Source organism: Myxocyprinus asiaticus, chromosome 3, assembly GCF_019703515.2.
Source record: "Myxocyprinus asiaticus isolate MX2 ecotype Aquarium Trade chromosome 3, UBuf_Myxa_2, whole genome shotgun sequence".
Taxonomy (NCBI): Eukaryota; Metazoa; Chordata; class Actinopteri; order Cypriniformes; family Catostomidae; genus Myxocyprinus; species Myxocyprinus asiaticus.
Window position 1 is genome coordinate 65,867,108 of NC_059346.1, and position 21,307 is coordinate 65,888,414.

General features: G+C 38.5%; 2 protein-coding genes across 2 annotated transcripts in view; one reads left to right on the top strand and one right to left on the bottom strand.

Annotated features, from left to right (window-relative positions):
* Positions 1–4,623: 4,623 nt before the first annotated feature.
* LOC127422939 (fatty acid binding protein 1-A, liver-like) lies at positions 4,624–6,632 on the top strand. Its single transcript, XM_051666838.1, has 5 exons — positions 4,624–4,695; positions 4,896–4,968; positions 5,073–5,245; positions 6,183–6,272; positions 6,440–6,632. The coding sequence occupies exons 2-5, from the start codon at positions 4,902–4,904 to the stop codon at positions 6,491–6,493; spliced, it is 384 nt and encodes a 127-aa protein (XP_051522798.1). The 5' UTR covers positions 4,624–4,695; positions 4,896–4,901; the 3' UTR covers positions 6,494–6,632.
* The window catches only part of LOC127422792 (histone-lysine N-methyltransferase SMYD1-like), a 29,604-nt gene continuing 14,849 nt past the window's right edge, over positions 6,553–21,307 (bottom strand). The window contains exons 2-10 of the mRNA XM_051666572.1: positions 13,578–13,754; positions 13,288–13,501; positions 12,941–13,071; positions 10,300–10,338; positions 9,318–9,513; positions 8,883–8,975; positions 8,065–8,228; positions 7,662–7,830; positions 6,553–6,807 (exon numbers count right to left, since the gene is read on the bottom strand). Coding sequence (XP_051522532.1) covers positions 6,667–6,807; positions 7,662–7,830; positions 8,065–8,228; positions 8,883–8,975; positions 9,318–9,513; positions 10,300–10,338; positions 12,941–13,071; positions 13,288–13,501; positions 13,578–13,754 — 1,324 coding nt within the window. The 3' untranslated portion in view covers positions 6,553–6,666. The remainder of the gene's footprint in view (positions 6,808–7,661; positions 7,831–8,064; positions 8,229–8,882; positions 8,976–9,317; positions 9,514–10,299; positions 10,339–12,940; positions 13,072–13,287; positions 13,502–13,577; positions 13,755–21,307) is intronic.

Genomic DNA, 21,307 nt, shown 5'->3' on the forward strand with positions numbered 1-21,307 from the left:
GGAAACATCTGAAGACCAAACAAAGAGGCACAACAAAAATGTGCATTTTCAACAGCAACTGAGGTGACATGAGTGACAGGCAGGGTTATTATAGTTTAAAATGTTTATGAATTTTTTTATTTCAACTTTTTTTATTTGTCTTTTTCATTAGTCGTTAGACCTTATTCACAGTAGCGGCATATTTGATTTTCAACGTGAAAATGAGGCCGTGAGGGATAGATTTACCATCTCTTCAGAGGAATGCACTGTATAAAGCTCCGAGATCTAATTTTCCACAATTGTTCTACTGAAACTACTTGGAAAGATTTTTTTTGTTTGTTTAAAATTGGATCGAAACAATCAAAAACAATTTAAACAACAGAACAAATAATTAAAGAGACTATAAATCTATCCCTCACAGCCTCATTGTCATTCCAGTCAAAAATTTAAGATGGCGCTACTGTGAATACAGTCCATTTATTTCAGTTTAGTTTTAGTGTTCTGGCCTATTAAGAGTTATCGCTATCTATTGGTAATTTCATATTTAATGAAGACGAGTTGTAAAAATTTCAAATTTTGTGTAACAACTGTTACTAGAAAATTAAAACAAAAACAAAAATAATTAATCTTATTTTAGCCAGTTTTGGAGATGCAAATATACTTCAGTTTAGTTTAAACATTTTAAATTGTTAGTGTTTATTTTTATTTCTGTTAATGAACATTTTTTCATTTAGTTTTCTTTAATGATAACAACACTGTTGACAGGCAATGTAACAAAGCTGAGGATAGTTCAGCTTTATGCAAATAATCAGTGACAACCAATGGGAGTTTAATCAGTAAAGTTCACATAATGAGCCTCCTTTTACGGTTGGATACTGTAGTTGTGTAAGAAAACATACTAAAGGCCAGCAGTAAAACCACTACATTGGTGACCCACAGTGATTAACCTCTGCTAGTATGAATGCACTTTTTGAGAAGCCATCAGGCAATGAACAGCAAAGTTTGAAAGCAAATAATAGGTGTAAAAAGTCATTTTTGCCGTTTCTTTGTGAAGGTTTGCCAGTGACCAGCCTAAGAAAGTGACTTCAGAGGAAGAGGAATATTTAAATGTGAGATCATTGATGTCCCCTGTGAGATTTCATAACAAAACACACTATCATATCACCCCATTACTGTCACCTCTCAGAACTTCAGTTATAATTGTAAATGACCACTCATAGAGTTCCTCCACGAGAAAAACCAAATCACCTGCAGTAATAGAGTGCTGAAAATCACATGCTCATGGGTTTCAGGAGTACATTTATATGTGTCCCAGCATTTAATTAACTGATTGTTTCAAATATTATTTTCTGTATGTGCAGATGGCTCAGGAATGGCCCCACACCAGGTTTATTTTTGTTAAGCCTGTGGAGGAGGTTGATAATGAGAGGATGTCCATATGCACAAGCCCTTTCTCAAGTGCCTGCAGTGACAACGAGGTCTTCTACAGCAGCCAACCATTCGCTGACACTGTCAGCACAGAGTCAGAATACTCCAGCTCTCCATAGAACATCAAGCAGGATTGGCCGGGACTGTGACTGGGGGCAGGATCGGCCAGGTCTGTGATGGGGAATGGGGCAAGATTGGCCTTGGCTCTGATGGGGCACAGAGCAGAATCGGCCATGTCCATGTGCCATTTCTCTAGTGTCTGCAGTGCTTACATATCAACTGCCGCTGCTCTCCATAGAGCATCACACAGCATCTGTGGCCTTGAGGCAGGGGGCAGAATCAGTCAAGACTGAGGCAGGGGGCAGGATGGGTCGAAATTGAGGCAGGGGACAGAATCGGCCAACATTGAGGCAGGGGAAAGGATCAGCCATCACTGAGGCAGGGGGCAGGATGGGTCAAAACTGAGGCAGGGGGCAGGATCGGTCTAAACTGTGGCAAGGGGCAGGATCAGCCATCACTGAGGCAGGGGCAGGATCGGTCAAACTGAGGCAAGGGGTAGGATTGGCCGTCACTGAGGCAGGGGACAAGATTGGTTGAAACTGTGGCAAGGGGGCAGAATTAGTTGAAATTGTGGCTAGGGGCAGGATCGGCCATGACTGTGACAGGTGACAGTGCAGAATTGGTCATTGCTGTGATGGGTTACCGAGCTGAATCAGCTATTGCTAAGACTGGGTGCAGAGCAGAATTGGTCATGGCTCTGATGGGGCACAGAACAGAATAGGCCATGGCTTTGATGGCACAGGGGGCAAGAATGGCCATTTGATGGGGCAGGAGCAGAAACAGCAATTGCTCTGAAGGGACAGGGGGCAAGAATGACCATCTGATGAGGCACAGAGCATAATCAGCTTTTGCTAAGACTGGGCAGTGATGGGGCACAGAGCAGAATCGGTCATGGCTCTGATGGGGCACAGAGCAGAATAGGCCGTGGCTCTGACGGGGCAGGACGCCAGATCTGCCGGGACTGTGATGGGGCAGGAGCAGAATCTGCAGTGGCTCAGACAGGACAGGGGGCAAGAACGACCATCTGAGGGGGCACAGACAGAACTGGTCATGGCTCTGATAGGGCAGGAGCAGAAACGGCCATTGCTCTGAAGGGACAGGGGGCAAGAATGACCATCTGATGAGGCACAGAGCAGAATCGGCTATTGGTAAGACTGGGCACTGATGGGGCACAGAGCAGAATTGGTCATGGCTCTGATGGGGCACAGAGCAAAATAGGCCATGGCTCTGACAGGGCAGGAGGCGAGATCTGCTGGGACTGTGACAGGGCAGGAGCAGAATCTGCAGTGGCTCTGATGGGACAGGGGGCAAGAACGACCATCTGATGGGGCACAGACAGAATCGGTCATGGCTCTGTTGGGACAGGGGGCAAGAATGATCATCTGATGAGGCACAGAGCAGAATCGGCTATTGCTAAGACTGGGCACTGATGGGGCACAGAGCAGAATCAGTCATAGCTCTGATGGGGCATGAGGCAAGATCTGCTGTGAAATGATGGGGCAGGAGCAGAACTGGTCTCTGATGGGACAGAGGCCAAGAACGGCTATCTGATGGGGCACAGACAGAATTGACCAGGGTTCTGACAGGGGCACAGAGCACAATCAGAAGTGGCTCTGATGGGGGACGGGGAAGAATTGGCCATGGATCTGATTGGAAAAATGGCAAGAGCACTCATGGCACTGACGAGGCATGGGACAAGAATGACCATAGTTCTAGCATGACACAGCAGAATCTGCCATGGCTCTGACGGGGCATGGAGAAGCATCAGCCAGAAAATGTTTTGTAAATAAAAATTATCAATATGTTTGGTCTCTTTTTATTCTTACACTCTAAGCACTCTCAGCTCCATTTAACATTCAATTTTTCAATGTTTAAATCCACAGAATTTCTTCCAAAATATTGTAGAAAATATGAAAAAAGTCTGTAGATTATGTCTGGGCCTGGTGATGGCCAATTATTTGAGTAATATATATTGTGTGACGTAAATGTAGCTGTGGGCTACAAAGCATTTCTACAAGACTTGTTCACAAGAAACAGCGCAAGTTTCTTTTTCTTTTTCTCTTTTTTTTTTGGATTTTTCCCCTTTTTCACCCAATTTGGAATGCCCAATTCCTAGTGAGCTTTTTTTAAGTCCTCGTGGTCGCATAGTGATTTGCCTCAATCCGGGTGGCGGAGGACGCATCCCAGTTGCCTCCACGTCTGAGACCATCAACCTGCGCATCTTATCACGTGGCTTGTTGAGCACGTTGCCACGGAGACATAGCACGTGTGGAGGCTTCATGCCATCCGCGCTCAACTCACCACGCGCCCCACTGACAACGAACCACATTATAGCGACCACGAGGAGGTTACCCCATGTAACTCTACCCTCACTAGCAACCGGGCCAATTTGGTTGCTTAGGAGACCTGGCTGGAGTCACTCAGCACACCCTGGGATTTGAACTAGTGAACTCCAGGGGTGGTAGCTAGCGTCTTTTACCACTGAGCTACCCAGGCCCCCACACAGCGCAAGTTTCTTAAACTTACTTTTAGAAAAAGCAGCCTGCTGTGGCAGTAACATGCTACAGTAATAGTATCAGATGGATTTGATTTTAAATAAGATTGATTTTAATATGTGTTTACAGCTTTGAATTGTTCATGAGCTGTGTTGAACTTTATAAAGACCATCTTCAAAAGATAGGATGCATTTTGGAGTTTGTTTCAATGAATCGTAGGTAAATATCATCCAGTGCTCTTTTTGCTCTCAGTGTTCTATAGTATCCCGGTACTGCTTACTGAGTGAGAAACTGCTACAAATGATTCAGTGCGTGAGAAAGCTGTGTGTGTCTTAGGCTGGTTTAAACAGGGTTTTTACTACACGTTATTGATCACAGAGAACATGTTTTTACACACTGATAAAAATGACTTTTTAGTTTCAAGACTGTTTTCCAGTTGTGTGAAGATCATGAATGCATGAGGCACAAGCCGCTGTTGGCACTGATGGAAAAATCTTGATTTGTGCCAGTGTTTGAAACTTTAACCTTTGGACATTTATTCCACCATTACTGAGTGGGAGTTGTTTTCTCAATGGCTGTAATCATAATCGTTTTTTGAATAATCCTATTGTCTATTGTAATAAACCATGACTGAGCACAAAAACACTGAAAACAGCCCGTTTCACCCAACAGAGAGTTCAGATCAACTTACTGTACAAGAGGCTCCTGAAACTGATCTGATCAAACATCAACAGTAAGTCTGTCCTCAAAGAAAATTCCATGTAATGAAGAGTTTTTTTCTTCACTTTTGTACAGTAATTAACAGCGCTTTTCTTCCTTAGTCATAAATCAAGTTAATTTCATTGAGTACACTTTATGTTTGAATTATCTGCTGAGATCAGATCAATGACATGTCAATCAATGGCAATACATTTTTGTGATTCATATTTGTAGTTTGTGATGGATTTCAGTGGGAAATATCAGCTGGAGTCACACGAGAACTTTGAAGCTTTTATGAAGGCGATTGGTAAGTGACAAACAAACCCATCATGAGAATTTTGATCTGAACATTTAACGCAAACATGAGTCAAACACTTGACATCTGTTTCATTGTTTGTGAAAATGTGTCAGGCCTGCCGGATGATGAGATTGAGAAAGGTAAAGACATCAAGAGCATCACCGACATACAGCAGATCGGAAATGACTTTAATGTCACCGTGATGGCAGGAACTAAAGTGATTGTGTACTTGTTTACTGTGGGTGAAGAGTGTGAACTGGAGACTTTCACTGGAGGAAAAGCCAAAGTGAGTAACATCAATCTACTGGGACACATTACCAGTCATATTATTATATCATATGCAGAATTATTTGAAATATCACTGACACAGTAGTCACATAAAAAAATTAAAAAGAAAAAAAGAAATACTGTATATACTGTAGGCTATATTTTGCATAAAGAAAATAAAGCCTATTTTAGGACCATTAAGTTTTTTGGCATTGTGATATTATTTTTTTATGACAATTGTGTCATTTGTATTGTTACAGTAAAAAAAAATATACTGTAATGCAATTAAATGAAAGTTTTATTTATCAGCATTAATTGAAGACAGCACAAGAACTTTCATAATGTATAAATACTGTATAATTTAAATAATATATCATTATTTTTTGCCCTACAGTAATGAGAATTTAGAAGTAATGAGAGATTATTTGCATTTCAACAGGCTACTGAGAATTGAGGAAAAATGCTTTAACCTTTAAATGACCCAGAACATTCCACTCCGATTCCTCAACCTTTCTCTTGTGAAAAGTGTAACAATAAAAAAAATGCCGAAATTGCATTGTATTTATTTTATTTTTTACACTCTATATCTATCTATCTATCTATCTATCATCTGCCTGTCTGTCTGTCCGAATTTTGTATATCCATTTTGTGATAGATCTATGTGCCGGGTCTTTAAAAACTCTTGGTACAGTATGTAATGTTTGGTGAAACACCCATGCATTTAAGGGTTAAATATGAAATAATGTGATGACGCAAAAGATCTTAATGGTGTTTAAGTAGGTTTTATGATCTTTTTGCAAACGATCCTTCTTTCTCATTTAATTTTGGGGTGAAATATGACCTGAACACATTCTTGACAGGTTTTGTGAGTTTCCCCAGATATTAAAGATTTAGATAAAGGTTGTTGTTTTTCATCTGTATTTACAGTAAGAGCTTCATGTCTCTATTTGTGTCAGACTATAGTTCACATGGAGGGGAATAAACTGACAGTGTTTCTGAAGGGGATTGAATCTGTTACTGAGCTGAATGAAGACATCATCAGTAATGTGAGTGAACACTGAACACTGAACCAGTTTGAGCTGCTTAAAGTGATCGTTCACCCACAAATCAAAGTTCTGTCATTTACTCTCATGTACCTCAAAACCCATTTGAGTAATGATGTCTATTCCCCTTGCTTTACAAACGTATGACATTGAGATGTGTATTGTTTCAGACCATGACCTTTGATGGCATTGTGTACAAGAGGATCAGCAAACGCATCTCCTAATGATTGCAAATGAACCACAAAATGCATCTTAACTTGAGTCAAAACAAGACAATCTGATCTGTTGGAAATGCTTTTATTACAGATAGTGAAATCAAGCATATTCAGGCACATTGTTTTATGTTTGATGTAAATAAAGATATAAGATTACTGTAATACATGTGAAATGTGAAGGTCTATGAAGCGGCTTTGATTTGCACGTGTTCACCAGCGACTGTCATGGGTTTATTGGTGAGCATGGCCTCCCTCATGCTGTGATAAACATACTCGTTCTGTTTGAACAAGCGCAGCTCCATCTCTGTCTGTGTCCGCATCGCCTGAAAAACACACATTTCACATATTAGAAGCTGTGCTTAAATGTGCTGCACTGTACAATCATTATGCAAATAAAGTACTGTAAGCACTATCACAAACAAATCTGATTAAGCTCACAGAAACGTTTTGTACTTTGAATAAATGATGCTTTTGAGAAAGGTCAATGAGGCTTTTGATGAAATATCTCAACTAAATGAAAGTGTCATGCTTTCACTTTTCACTGAATGTAGTTTTTCTAAATGTTTTTATGAGAAACTACAGACTGTTTCTCTGCACGTTCTCTTCAACCCTGTTATGCTGCCTGTGGCATTCCCGTTTAAAAAAGAATGTTTCATAAAATCACTCTATTCACATGTTTCTTTTACAGTCTTTATCAGCATATCATGATGTTTACACTTATATTGACTTTGTCAAGTTCAATAGTTCAACTCTGTTTGGATGTATAAGAAGAAAAAAGAAAAATGCCATTGGTGTTATTACAATTGATTTGTATTTATTATAAGACATTCCAAAATGAAAAAAGCAGAATTCACTCATTTATTAAAATGATAAGTATATGAATTTCAAAGTTACTGTGACAGGGTTGAAATAATGTAGCGCTAAAGGGTTAGGAACAAAAACTAGTACTACAATTTATACTTACTATTGATATATACAAATTGTCCTGAAAATTTCTGGCACAATCTCCTGAGAATGACTATTTTCATTTCACAGTTCAAAATACAAAATAGAATTTTTCATACAGCCAAAAATCAAGTTTAAGATTTAGAAGACCCAGTAATCTTCTGTATGAAGAGCTTTAAAATGAAGCTTTCCTCTTTATGAGTGATGATGATAATTATTGATTTTTGAATACCTCCAGGTCTTTGGTGATGGCGTGATGTGGTCCGTGTGTGACCATCAGGATGGCATACGCTCTACATATTAGACCATGAGCAGCCTCGATTAAACCCGCATGCCAGTGTGTGACGCCAGCTCTCATGATGGCCATGCCCAGCTGGGCGTTATTGGGGTGATACAGCTTCCTAAGATGCGGAACAGAGACAGTGGAGGAAAATGAACATTTGGGTCTAATTGTGTTTTAAGAATGACTGGACTTTAAAAGATTATGAAAAGAAAACATTTTAGAATTGATGGAAAAAAACGGATAGTCATAAGATGACCTATTTAACTGTTCTCCACAAACACGCACTTCTGTTGCTTTACTACAGATCTAATAATATTTTTTATTAAGATTTTACTACTCTGCACACACTCACGTGTATCCCTCCACCATTCTGTGAGCGTATCCCGCCGCTTCTTGAAACTGCTGCAGGAAGGACAGGACTTCACTGGCAGTGCTCAGGATGCGCAGCAGATGCAGGTTTGTGCCTCCAAACACAGAGTCCTGTTTCTCCAAACACTCCTGACAGATTTTAATCACCTACAGCACACCATCACATCTCAAATCACTCTTTAATGACGCATACAGCTGTGGCTTCTGATCATCGTATGAGTCATTATAGTTGTCTGTAAACGCTAAGGCTAACATCCATATGCTAGTGTACTCCTAAAAATGGACAAAACTAACTTTTAGCAGATAGACAAAATTCAAATGTAACGTCTTTCTCTTCTAAAAACAAACAAACAAATAAATAAATAAAACTCCAATGGCTTTTTTCCCTTTAAAAGATGATTATTCTGTAGCTGTATGTAATTAAATACACCTCTTCTATGATAAACATGTTTTCAATTTCTGAGATCAAAGTCATTTTGATATTTTTTCTGGGGCTTAAAGTCAAAGATGTCATGTGGTGTAACCATCTGTCAATGTCTGTGCCCGTCATAGTAAGGAAAGACTAAGAATTCTTTGATCTTTCTTTAGATTGTTTATTCTCATTAAAAGCTGAAAGTTTTGAAAAAGAAATGTTGGCATGGGTAGTTTGGTATAATTCTTATTACTATTATTTTTGTTTTGTTTTAAAATATATTAAAGTCAGGTGGAGTAACTAACATGGTTACCATGGTCATGTGACAAAAAACATTTAGACCCTAATGACTGTATTCTCTGAATTGGCCTTTAAAAACACAATGTCACCTCATGAAAGTTTCCTTGAGTTCGAGCCTGTTCAATTTTAATCAAAGCCTGAACACTGAAGTCTGTCACTTCCTTCAGCACATCAGCAGACACCTGCAGACAAAACAATCGAAGCAATATTTATCTCCATTGACTGAGATGACGAGAAGTTATCAAAGATATATTATTAGCGACACTAACACAAGTAGTTGATGCCCTGTGAATATCTTGTTCTCATTCACTGCAGCATTCTTCAAAATATGTTCAAAATACTGTGTACACTGATTTGACAACAAATCAAGTAACCATTAACAATGAAGACTTCTTTGGGTCTAATTCAGATTCTGTGAGCTAAGCATGAACAAAATGGCTTTAATGGGTTTGATATTTTCCTGTATTTTCCTTCCTCTGACATCATCCATCTCTTCAGAGTGTGGACTAATAACTGATATGAACCTTTTGCCCGTCAGTCTCTTTGATGGCCGTCATCAGATCGTCTTTAATGCCATTGGTACAGTGTTCACACTTGCAGTCAAAGTAATACTGCTGCTTCAACAAACGCTGTCGATCTTTAGACACGTTCAGGAAGTCCACATAGCTGATGGTCAACTCTTCACCCTCCGCAATCTTCCCCAAAGCCCGCAGCTCGATCCTGACAGAGAGACAGAAACAGCGAGAATTCATAAGCCCAAACATGATCAGATACAGAGTGATGGTTCTCTGTTCAAGGTGTCTTCTCTGTTCCACTCCAGCAGGTCCATGCATACAAAACAAGTATGAATTCATAGAATGAACTCACAATGCACTTGTGTTAGTAAAAGGGGGGCTTTCACATGCAACACCATAGTAAACTGAATTAAAAAAAATAGACATGAAGGCCTAGAGCAAAATGGACAAATGAGTTAAGACATGTGACAAAAATTAACAAGTACACATGAGTATATTGAGAAACATTATAAGAATGAGTTGTCTTACATATCACTCACTAAATGTTTTAATTATATTGTCTCTTATGCATCTTTGTACTTTCTGGCCTTACATTTAAAATAATAAGGACATGACACAGATATGATGCAGTCAGTATCAGTACTCAATGTGCCCATCTGTCACATGCTGTTGATTACAGAAAACATCATTTCGACTCGTCCCTCACAAAAATCATGTTCACAGTAATGCACTTACAGTGTAAATCTATAGGGCAAGACAATCTGCAGGGTTTAAAAACACAAATGGGAAGTTTGTATTTTTGTTAAAAAGCATATTAATCATTTAGAAAAAGTAGTAGTTGTAGTTTGTAGCTACTTTTCAGTGTGGATAAACTTCTGGTTATGTGTTACTGATGTACCATATGAAAAATCACAAATGTTTAAATTTGACATGACAGAGATATGATGCAGTCAGTGCGGCGGGGTCAAAGTGCAGACGTTAGTTGACGCACCTTCTCTTGGTGTGAAACGTGGCGTCCAGAGCTGTCTGACTGGAAGACACAAACAAACACTGCAGTTTTTCAAATAGAGATGATCTACCCAGATGATCGATAGTAAAAACTAATTTACTCACCCTCATTAAGTATGACTTTCTCATTTTGAACAGTTATCATGCAGCTCTTTTCCATACTGTAGTTCAAAGTGACCACTCATCAGGCTCCAAAAAAGTACCATAAAAGTATTATATGACGGTGTACAATATTTCAAGTCTTCTGAAGTCGTATGATAGTTTTGTGTGAGGAAGAGACCCAAATTTACACTCTTATTCACAGAATATCTCTCCTGTCCACCAAAGCTCTCAAATCTCTTTCACATGTTCAGATTAAAAAAATGGCACAGCAGCATTCTTGTGTGTCGTTACTGAACACAACGAGACAGTTTAAATACAGTATGCAGAACAGAGAATACATTTGAGAGCTGCAGATTTTCGGTAAAAAATGACTTTAATTTGGGTCTGTTCTAGAGATTGACCGTCACTATTGGACTAATGCATGATTATTCACACTGGAATTTTATTGAAAAAAATAGACATTATTAAATGTTTTTTTGATTGTTGACTTCATGTTGATTTGACAGAAATAATACCTGATTACCATATAATTATGACAAGCGATCACTGATGATGTACTGTTGATGAATTACTGCTCATACAGTATTTATCAGCCCATATGACAATGTTTACTTTATAGTATTTCTATTTTTATATATCGTAGATGATTGTAAGAGTAGATATTTTGTTCCCCTAATGTTTTTCTTTTGTGAGCAAAGACATTTCAAAATAAAAGGCTCCAGTTATTTAAATTTTGTATACAGTTAAAAGTCCCGTGTTATGCACCAAATCTTTCTGGTTATCTTTAGGATTTTAAAAACTATCGGCCAATTAATCAGTTATCAGCCTTTTCCACCACCTTCATTATCAGCAGAAATGTAATAACCGTCAAACTCTAGTCTGTTTCTATCACAAAGGTCATAAAATGTGATCTCATCTTCATCAAAGTCACAAGTATAGACAAACACAATGTGCTTAAGCTAACAACACACAAACAATTATAATCTTTCATGTCTTTATTGAACACATGCCATTTAACATTCACAGTACTGTGGAAAAGTAAGTGAACCCTTGTATTTAATAACCGATCCTCTTTTGGCAGCAATAACCTCAACCAAGCGTTTCCAGTATCTGCGGATTACACCTGCACAACTTTCAGAAGGAATTCTGGATCATTCTTCCTTACAGAACTGCTTCAGCTCAGACATATTCTTAGGATGTCTGGTGGCTCTCTTGAGGTCATTCCACAGCATCTCTATTGGGTTAAGGTCTGGGCTCTGACTGGGACACTCCAAAAGGTGGATTTTCTTTTTCTGAAGTAATTCTGTAGTGGATTTATGTCGATGTTTAGGGTCATTGTCCTGCTGCATCACCCAACTTTTACTGAGCTTCAGCTGGCACACCCTGACATTATCCTGTAGGATATCTTGATGATGGCAAGCGGTCCAGGCCCTGAAGCAGCAAAGCAGCCCCAAATCATGATGCTCCCTCCACTGTAATTCACCGTTGGGATGATGTTTTCATGTTGGTATGCGGTGTCCTTTTTACACCATACGTTGTGCTGTGTGTTTTCCCCAGACAATTCAACCTTAGTTTCATCTGTCCACAAAACATCAAGTTGGTGTCAAAGTGGACTTTGGCAAACTTCAGGTGTGGAGCAATATTTAATGTATTCCATATAGACTTATGAACAGAGATGTTCACCTGTTCCAATGATTCCTTCAAGTCTTTTCTCTGTTACTCTAGGGTTCTTTTTTACCTCATTGAGCATTCTGCGGTGTGCCCTTTGAGTCATCTTGACTGGATGGCCACTTCTAGGGAGAGTAGCCACAGTACTAAATTGTCTCTTGTTTATAGACAATTTGTCTAACTGTGGACAAATGAATATCTAAGCTCTTTGAGATCACTTTGTAACCCTTTCCAGCTTTATGCAAAGCAACAGTTCTTGATCGTAGGTCTTCTGAGATCTCTTTCTTGCGAGGTGGTCCACGTCAGCAGATGCTTCTTGTGAATAGCAAACTCAAAATGTTTGAGTGATTTTTATAAGTCAAAGTAGATCTAACCCACACCTCCAATCTCGTTTAATTAATTGGATGCCAGTGGCTTTTTCTTGCCACTGTATATAAATCATATGGACTACTTTTATAATGCTTTTTTGTCCTCTTTGGAGCTTGACAGACATGGCCACTATAAACTGTTGCTGTATGGAAAAAAGCTGTGTGAAGATTCTTAATCATTTTTTCCTTTTGTGTTCCTTTAGAAAAAATAACAGCATGAGGGTGAGTAAATAATGACAGAATTTAATTTTTGTGTGAACTGTTCCTTCAATGTTGCACCAAAGAGACAAACCTACTCAAGCTTGTGTTATAATTTCACAAGGGCCGTTTGATAAGAATAACTTACTCTAACAAGCTCTGCATTTCCCTCATGTGCTTTCATCCCAGACACTAACAGTGTCCAGATGTCCAGCAGAAGCAGCAGTCTGCGGATTCATTTCACCACTGTGATCACTGTATTATTGTTCTAAATTATCATCTACTCACTTGCCGTGATTGAGAATGACGGTGCAGTTGGGCCAGCAGTCATGATTCACCAAACAGAGGTTAGGAAAGAGACCCACTCCCACTGCCTGAAGTCCCCTCTGGTCACTCAGAGTGAAACCATTGCAGTTTATCTGAAGAACATAGACATATCTGTCTCATTTCAATTCTGTCTTATGCAACTATGGCTGGGTATCCATACAGATTAAAAATAAATTGGCATAAAGTGTGATTTTAAAAATCTATATCGTAATTGTTCAAATAAAGATCACAATTAATCCGATTTTTTTACACAGCCAGCCCTACAGTATACGCAATGGTGCATATTTCGAAGATGAAACTGCACCTACCACACCAAACATATGTGACACATAGTCCTCTCCGATGGGCTTGCTCTTTTTAGGCCAGTAACCGAAGAAGTTTTGCACATCGACTTTGAGATCTTTCAGGTCCTCGGGGGACATCTTGGACAGATGGTCCTCCAGCAGGTCCAGCGTGGTGAGTTGATTGTCCGAGACCAGACCAGTGTCCTTCTGAATACGCCACATGATGCGAGCGGCAAGACTGGATCCGAGTTAGAGTGAAAGTCACACAACTGTTAAGAACAGATCACATTAACACTGATCACATGACTACTCACCGCACATTCTCATTGGGCGCCTTTCCTATCTTTTTGATGGCGGAGCATTCCTGCTTGTGTTCCTCCCAGGCGGCGCGCTGGCACGTGCGATCACAGTAATGGGCGAATTTGCACTGAGCGCAGCGGTGAGGGTTCGACTGCCGGCGGAAACAGCTGTGACACACCTGCAGAGAGAGACTGACAGACCAGATATACAGAGGGCAGAGGAGTCAAAGCCACAATCAAACCCTTAATTACTATCAACATCTATCATATTGCTTATGAAGAGATGGATTTAACCACTGGAGTCTTATGGATTACTTTTATGCTAACTTTATGTGAACTATCCCTTTAAGACACAACCAACTGTGTTTACATTAATTGTCCTACATTAATTAGCACTATTTGTTGACCGATAGTGGAGTTTGCTGATACTGATAACTAAGGTGGTGGAAAAGGCTGATAACCAATTAATTGATCGATAGTTTTTTGTTTTTTATTAACCAATCTAAAGAAAGATAAAATAATTCTTAGTCTTTGCTTACTATGATGGGCACAGACATTGAGTCCAAAATGAATAAAATCCAAGATGCAGTTTATTGTGCACTCAAATTTCCAATAATAACCAGAAAAATTACGATTTGGTGCATAACATGGGACTTTTAACTATAAACAAGACTGGAATACACCAGGGGATTTTGTTTAAAAAATGATTGAGACTTGGCTCCGTTACAATGCTCCATATGCAAGTATTTAACAAATTAAGATTTGTATAGCCTATTTATTCACCAGATGAAGAGTTTTGTGTGTGTGTGTGTGTGTATATATATATATATATATATATATACATACAGTATCTTGCCAGATGAGGTGTATTGATGAAGAATAAAAAATAAGGAATAAAAAAATAAACTATTAGAAACTATCTGGATATATTTTGCCAATAACCAATAATTCTAAAAAGCAACTATCGGCACCGATTATATTGGTCTTCCTCTAATTAGCACTCAGCTGTCAGCCCGATTTGCCATTGTTGGAGTCGCAGTCCAAATGTGTGTACCATGAATGGTGTTAAAAATGTACCGGTGGTTGGAGGTGTAAAAAGGAAGTGACAGGATGATGGTATATAATTCCAGAGTGTTTATTCCACAAGAGTGCAAAAATGGTGGTGTCCCAGTGATGTGCAAAGATATTTACAGTGAGAGACGAATAATCCAAGAATATATATACATAAATCCACAAAAAAGAAAAATATTAGCAAAACTAAACTGTACAAAATAATGTACATTATTTACAATGAGGTTGTTTTAGCTATGCCAGAAAATTTACCAGAATCACAAGAAACAAGAACTAAGAACTAAGAACTAAGAACTAAGAACTAAGAACTAAGAACTAAGAACTACAACTCACTCAAGGAGCCACAAACAGCTCTAAGGAGTGCCCTTAAAAAGGCCAAGCCCCTCCTACTTGGACTAAACCATTTTAGAAATTAAAGGTAACACAGAAAATAAAAAAAGACAAATAAATGCAATATAACAGTAACAGTAACGGTCAAAGTATTTTAAATGAAAATAATAAATAAATCATTAATCCTTCACATAATATTTAACACAGGAAATACACAGTACACCGGTCTCCCCCTTATACATTAGACAATGTACTGTGCCTTCTATCGGCGGGAATGAGAACTTAAAATGGTGGCATTTACTGTGATCGGTTTTTGACTGTTTGGAATGGAGATGTTCCAATACGTAAGTATAACTGTTTATATACATAAGTGGATACATGGAAATAAAGAAATTAACATTTAACATGAATAATTGTCTTGTTCATTTCCTTAACATAAGACACATGAATCAACGAAATACATGAATCAATCATAACGAAATATATAAATCATTAAACCAATGAACAAATACTGACACCATGGGGACAGGAACAATATTAAACAATACACACGAGCAGTGGTACAAACATATCTACGTTAACCGGTGTTATTTTGCGCAAAACAGATGATGTATGTTTGGTGTTACAACAGGAAGTGTATGTATGTTGATGTATGTTCACAGTCTGGCGTCATAATAAGAGTCCTTTCATAATAAAAGTCTCTAGTCATAGGGTCTCACTGTGACAAATGGCAACAAACATGCAATTATTTTACTTGCAGTTGTTCTTAAAAATATCTACAAACATCGCAAGAATACAATAAACTGATAAAAAACGACTCCCTCAAAGATTCTATTCAGAAAATTCATGAACACATGGTAACAGATAAACTAAAATATGCTTATTCTTTTACCAATCTTCTCTTATGGAAATTCTGGAGAGTCTCACTGTTGCCATTTATTCCACTGCATTTCACTAATTCTGCACTAATTTTATTTAACTAAATAATCATCATTGATGTCCTTCACATTATGTTCTAATTTGTGTGTATAAAACCAGCCTTTTTTTCTGATTAACAGTTTTTATTGATTAACACAGTTGACAAAGAAAAGCAAAACATATATTCACAGAATCAACATTTAACCCCAACTATTCCCTTTTCCCCTCCCAATCCCAACCTGACCCTCAACAAATATTCCTGTGGTCGCACTTGAATTTTTTATATATTTATCCCCTATATTAATGACCGCTTCATCGCCTAAAATACAGAGTCTGGGGCAAAATGAAATTTAAGTGCCCAATACGTCACACATAAAACTCTGAACCTTCAACCAAAATTCTTGGATCTTAACACACCACCAAAAAGTATGGGTTGTGTCTCCATCTTCTGATTGGCATCGCCAGCAGGTGGGTGTGTCTTTCGGACCAAGCCTATACAATCTAGAGGGGGTCCAATAGAATCTATGTAAAATCTTGAATTGCATAAGGCGCACCCTTGCATCTCTAGATGTAGACTTGAAATTTTTTAGAATCCTACCCCACACCCCCTCCTCCAAAAGTTTAAATCTTTCTCCCAAAATCTCTTGAGAGAAGTTATAGCTCCATCCCCCAGACTCTGAATTAACAGGGAGTAATACACTGATGCCTCATGACCTTTTCCAAAAGCAGTAATCACCTGTCCCAGTGTATCTGCCACTTTAGGGGGGTGCATGCTACTCCCAAAAATAGGACAGAGCAGGTGGCACAGCTGTAAATACCTAAAGAACTGAGATCTGGGAATCCCAAAATGTTGAACCAAATTTTCAAAGGATCTCAACACTCCACTCTCATATAGGTCACTGAGTGTATTAACCTCTCTCACAAGCCACTCTGACCAGCAGAAAGGGGACATATTAATACATAGTTTTGGGTCCAGCCATATGCTCAAGGCAACATTTAAATAAATGTCCAAATTAAACACTCTGGACACTTTTGTCCATTCCGAGTGCAAATGTGAGATAACGGGGTGTAACTTAACTTCTCCGATTAGTTTGATAGAAATGCTTTGCAATGGCGAAATAGGGGCAAGAACTTCCTGTTCAGTACAAAACCAGGGAGGGGCTCTTTCAGGTGGAAGAGACCAATGAGCCAAATGTCAGAGACCGAATGCATAATAATAAAACAAAATCTTGGGTAGACCTAGCCCACCTTTGTCAATCGGCCTATGCAACTTACTGAAATATAATCTGGAACGTTTACCATTCAAAATGAAGGACTTCGCTATGCTATCAAATTGCTTGAAATAAGAGAGGGGGACATCTACAGGGAGAGATTGTAGCAGGTAGTTGAATTTTGGAATACAATTCATTTTAATAACTTTAACCTTCCCAATCATAGATAAATGTAATGAAGCCCACCTGCCCACATCGCTCGAAAACCGTTTTGACCAATTAACTCTGTATCCTGAGAACTTAGAAATGGAATTAATAATTCTGTGTAGGTATGTGCGAGACTAGTCGACTAAACGGTTCTGATGCTGCTAGTCGACACTGGAATTACTAGTCGGTTAATATTTCCCCCCATTAAACTGATAATAATTTTTACACATTTACGTTTGGCTTTATATTTTTATAGAGGCTGCACTTAAATTACTATCATATTAATGTTACATATTTTAAATAGAATTAATAATACAAATATTATTTAAAAAAGAGGATTTCTGGAACAGATACAGAGTTTAATTTCACCTCAGTCTGCGCGAGCTTCTTCCCTCTCTCACTCGCGGCACGCGCAGGAAAATGCCCTCTCGCTAGACAAGCAAACTCAGCAAAGTAGATATGAAATCACTTCGGTGGTGCGGGAATCGGCTTTCCAAATGTTTGAAAGTCCCTGTGGATGTTTTCACATTTGAGTCTTCTTTACATCTGTGCATGCTTGTACGTTATTTTTCCGCTGTGCAGGCTTTTTCAAGCGCAGGATAATCGCCTCAGGTGAGTCAAGTCCCGTCTTTCACCGGACCATGTCGACGTGTTAATTTTGCTCATCCAAATATGTATGCTTTTGAGTAAGTAGACTAGAAAAGAACTGTTTTAGACTAGGTATGCCATTTTTTTTTAATCTGCTGATTAAGAAGGCTATTTTCAACGAGGTGCCGACTGCTTAAAAGGTTAAACTATCTTTTATTCTGTGTGCACGTCATGTTTAGAATACATTAGGTTTATTATAGGCTACATCACAGGCCTATTTTTTCTATCCTATAGCTTTTTTTTTTTTACATTGTAACTGTTATTGGTTAACGTTCTTTACCGAACAGCTGTCATGATATTAGATCAATGGCTAATGCACGACTGCATGTCGTATAGTACGTGCAACTTTTCAGCGCATTTTTTTCTCTCTCATAGATTTGGCTTAGTCTACCTGTTAATTATTTTCAACAATGTCCTGACTGTTTTAATATGTTAAGTAACTTTTACTTGGTGATTTCCGTTTAGAACAGGCTTTTATGTTGTTCCATTGATCCTGCACTATTCATTAAATTGTTTTCAATAAATATGTCTGTTAAATATTCACTAATGTTGATTCAGTGAATGTGTGTCATGTTCTATATTTAATCTACAATGATCATAATTCAAGGCGAGCACGTCGCAGGTAAATGCCCCTTTTCAGTAGAATTTAGCATAGGATTTGGAATAGATTAAGTATTTTAAATGGGTCGCATAAAAACCTTTTTATTTAAAATAAATTGTATAATTTTTTTTTTTTACTGTTTTCTGAAGGTTGGTTTCTCTTTAGACTAGTCGACTAGTCGGTTACAAAACTTCCGTTTAAACGACAGTCAAAATAGTTGTAGCGTGCATTCCCAATTCTGTGGAGGCAAGGCACATAACTAGTGGGGTCGGAAATGAATAATAAAATATCATCTGCATAAAGCAAAAGCTTATGCGCCATACCTCCCGCCATCACCCTTGGAAAATCATCCTCCTATCTTATTGCGGCTGCTAATGGTTCCAGGGCAAGACTGAACCAGGTGCCAGGTGCCCCTATTCAGAGTAAAATAATCTGAAATGAATCCATTTGTTTGTACCGCCGCTACCAAGTGTCTATAAAGTAACTTAATCCATCCAATAAAAGTATCCCGGAACCCGTACATTTCCAAAATCTTAAAAAGATAATCCCATTCTACCATATCAAACGCCTTTTCGGCGTCAAGTGAGATGGCAGCGACCGGAGTCTGATCATTCGCCACTGACCACATGATGTTGGTGAAACGCCTAATGTTATCAGAAGAGCTACGGCCCCGAATAAACCCCACCTGATCTATATATATATAAAAGATGCCATAACTTTACTTAATAACTTAATAACTTAACATAACTTTACTTAGCCAAACATTTTGACAATATTTTAACGTCTAGATCAGGGTAATTAGACGGAAACTCTTACGCTTGGATCTTTGTTCTTTTTAAGAATCAGACTGATCCGGGCTTGTGTCATGGTTGTCGGAAGCTTTCCATTCTTTAATGATTCCATATAAACTTCTATCAAGAGTGGAGCTGGTTCTGTAGCATAAGATAAAAAAAATTCAGCAGCAAAGCCATCTGGCCCCGGAGACCTTAAATTACCTCACCAAGCTCCTCCAAGATTATCTCAGAATCAAGAGAATTTTTTTGCTCAGCCGACAGTTTAGGAAGTTCTAATGGTTCCAAAAGTTTTTAATATCCTCTTCAGTAGACGAAGATGTGGAACTATAAAGATCAAGTTAGAATTCTTTAAAAGCATTATTAGTATCAGTGGCTAAGGAAAATATTTCACCACTAGCAGATTTCTCTGAGGGAATGGTAGAAAAATACTCTCTCTGTTTTATATATCTAGCCAGAAGTTTTCCTGCTTTGTCACCCGACTCAAAGTATGACTGTCTTGCCCTGAATAGCCAAAACTCCACCTTCCACGACAAAATAGTATTGTATCTGTATTTCAATCGGATCAGTTCTCTGAGGCCATTAGAAGACATTCGGCGCTTCAGCTCTGCCTCGGCAATTTTAATATTCGCTTCCAACTCCATGGGTTCTTATGCTTTGGATTTTTTGATGAATGAGGCATACTGTATAATCTGGCCCCTAAGAATCACCTTAAGTGCATCCCAAGCCACACCCACAGAGGATACTGAGGACCAGTTGGTCTCCATATAGACATTGATTTCAGCCACATTTGTTGGAATTCAGGATTTTGCAAGAGGGATGCATTAAAGCGCCAACTATATGATTTCCTTTTCTTCATATGTGGCAACACCTCTAAACACACCAGGGCGTTATCTGAGACTAAAATGTTTCCAATTGAGCAATCAACGACAGATGAAATGAGGGACTTAGATATATAAAAAAAAATCTATTCTAGAGTAAATCTTATGGACTGATGAAAAAATGTTTAGTCCTTACCAGATGGTCTATTCAAAAGTCTCCAAATATCTGTAAGACCAAGATTTTTACACATCCTGTGAAGCATCAGTGTTGCTCTAGGGGGCTTGCACACTTTTGCTTCACTATGATCAAGGACTGAGTCCATCAAAAGATTAAAGTCTCCTCCCAATATTATATCAAGAGTGGTGACAGCGGCTTGCAACATCCCTTCAAGATCTATAAAAAAGCCCTGATCATTGATGTTAGGTGCATAAATATTAGCCAAAATAAGAATTTGTCCCTGAATTTCAGCTAAAGCAATAGTGACTCATCCTAATTTATCTTTACTCTGTTTGAGACATTTGAATTGTAGATGTTTACTTATCAGTGTAATGACTTCCCTGCTCTTACTCGAGCCAGTACTATAAAAAAATGCCCACCCCATATCTTTCCAAATTTTTCAGCTTTCTGTGGAGAAAGGTGTGTTTCTTGAAGAAACACTATATCATATTTCTTATGCTTAAGAAGAGCAATAACCTTCCTTCTTTTTATGGGGTGCCCCAACCCATTCACATTCCACGTGGAGAGGGACAATCCACTCATATTAACATTTGACATTTTGACATATAAGAAAAAATAGATTGTGTGTCAAAGACAAGACTATAAAGACCACATTCCAACATTAGTGCAACAATCAAACACCAAACATCCCTTAGAAAAAAAAAAAAAAAAAACAGAAAAAAGAAAAACGTGCACATTAACCCCACACACGACAGCGCCAACTGGTGTCCATCCCTCCAAACTCAAAAGTCCATGTACGCCTACGAGAGCCCCCGCCAAACCTTGCTGTCAGATTGCTCAAGTCTGGTGTTTCTATACACATTTTGTGAGACAGAATTACACAGCAGAAGATAATCTATTAAACAAACTCCAGCCAATAGGCAGAATAAACACAAAGAGCATGTAGATTCATCCATAAAACTGTCTAGA

Excerpts from the sequence above, each read along its gene's own strand:
- LOC127422939 (XM_051666838.1), top strand. The coding sequence starts at position 4,902 with ATGGATTTCAGTGGGAAATATCAGCTGGAGTCACACGAGAACTTTGAA. Across the intron at positions 4,969-5,072 it reads AGCTTTTATGAAGGCGATTG|GCCTGCCGGATGATGAGATT; the intron begins GTAAGTGACAAA and ends AAAATGTGTCAG. Across the intron at positions 6,273-6,439 it reads ATGAAGACATCATCAGTAAT|ACCATGACCTTTGATGGCAT; the intron begins GTGAGTGAACAC and ends GTATTGTTTCAG.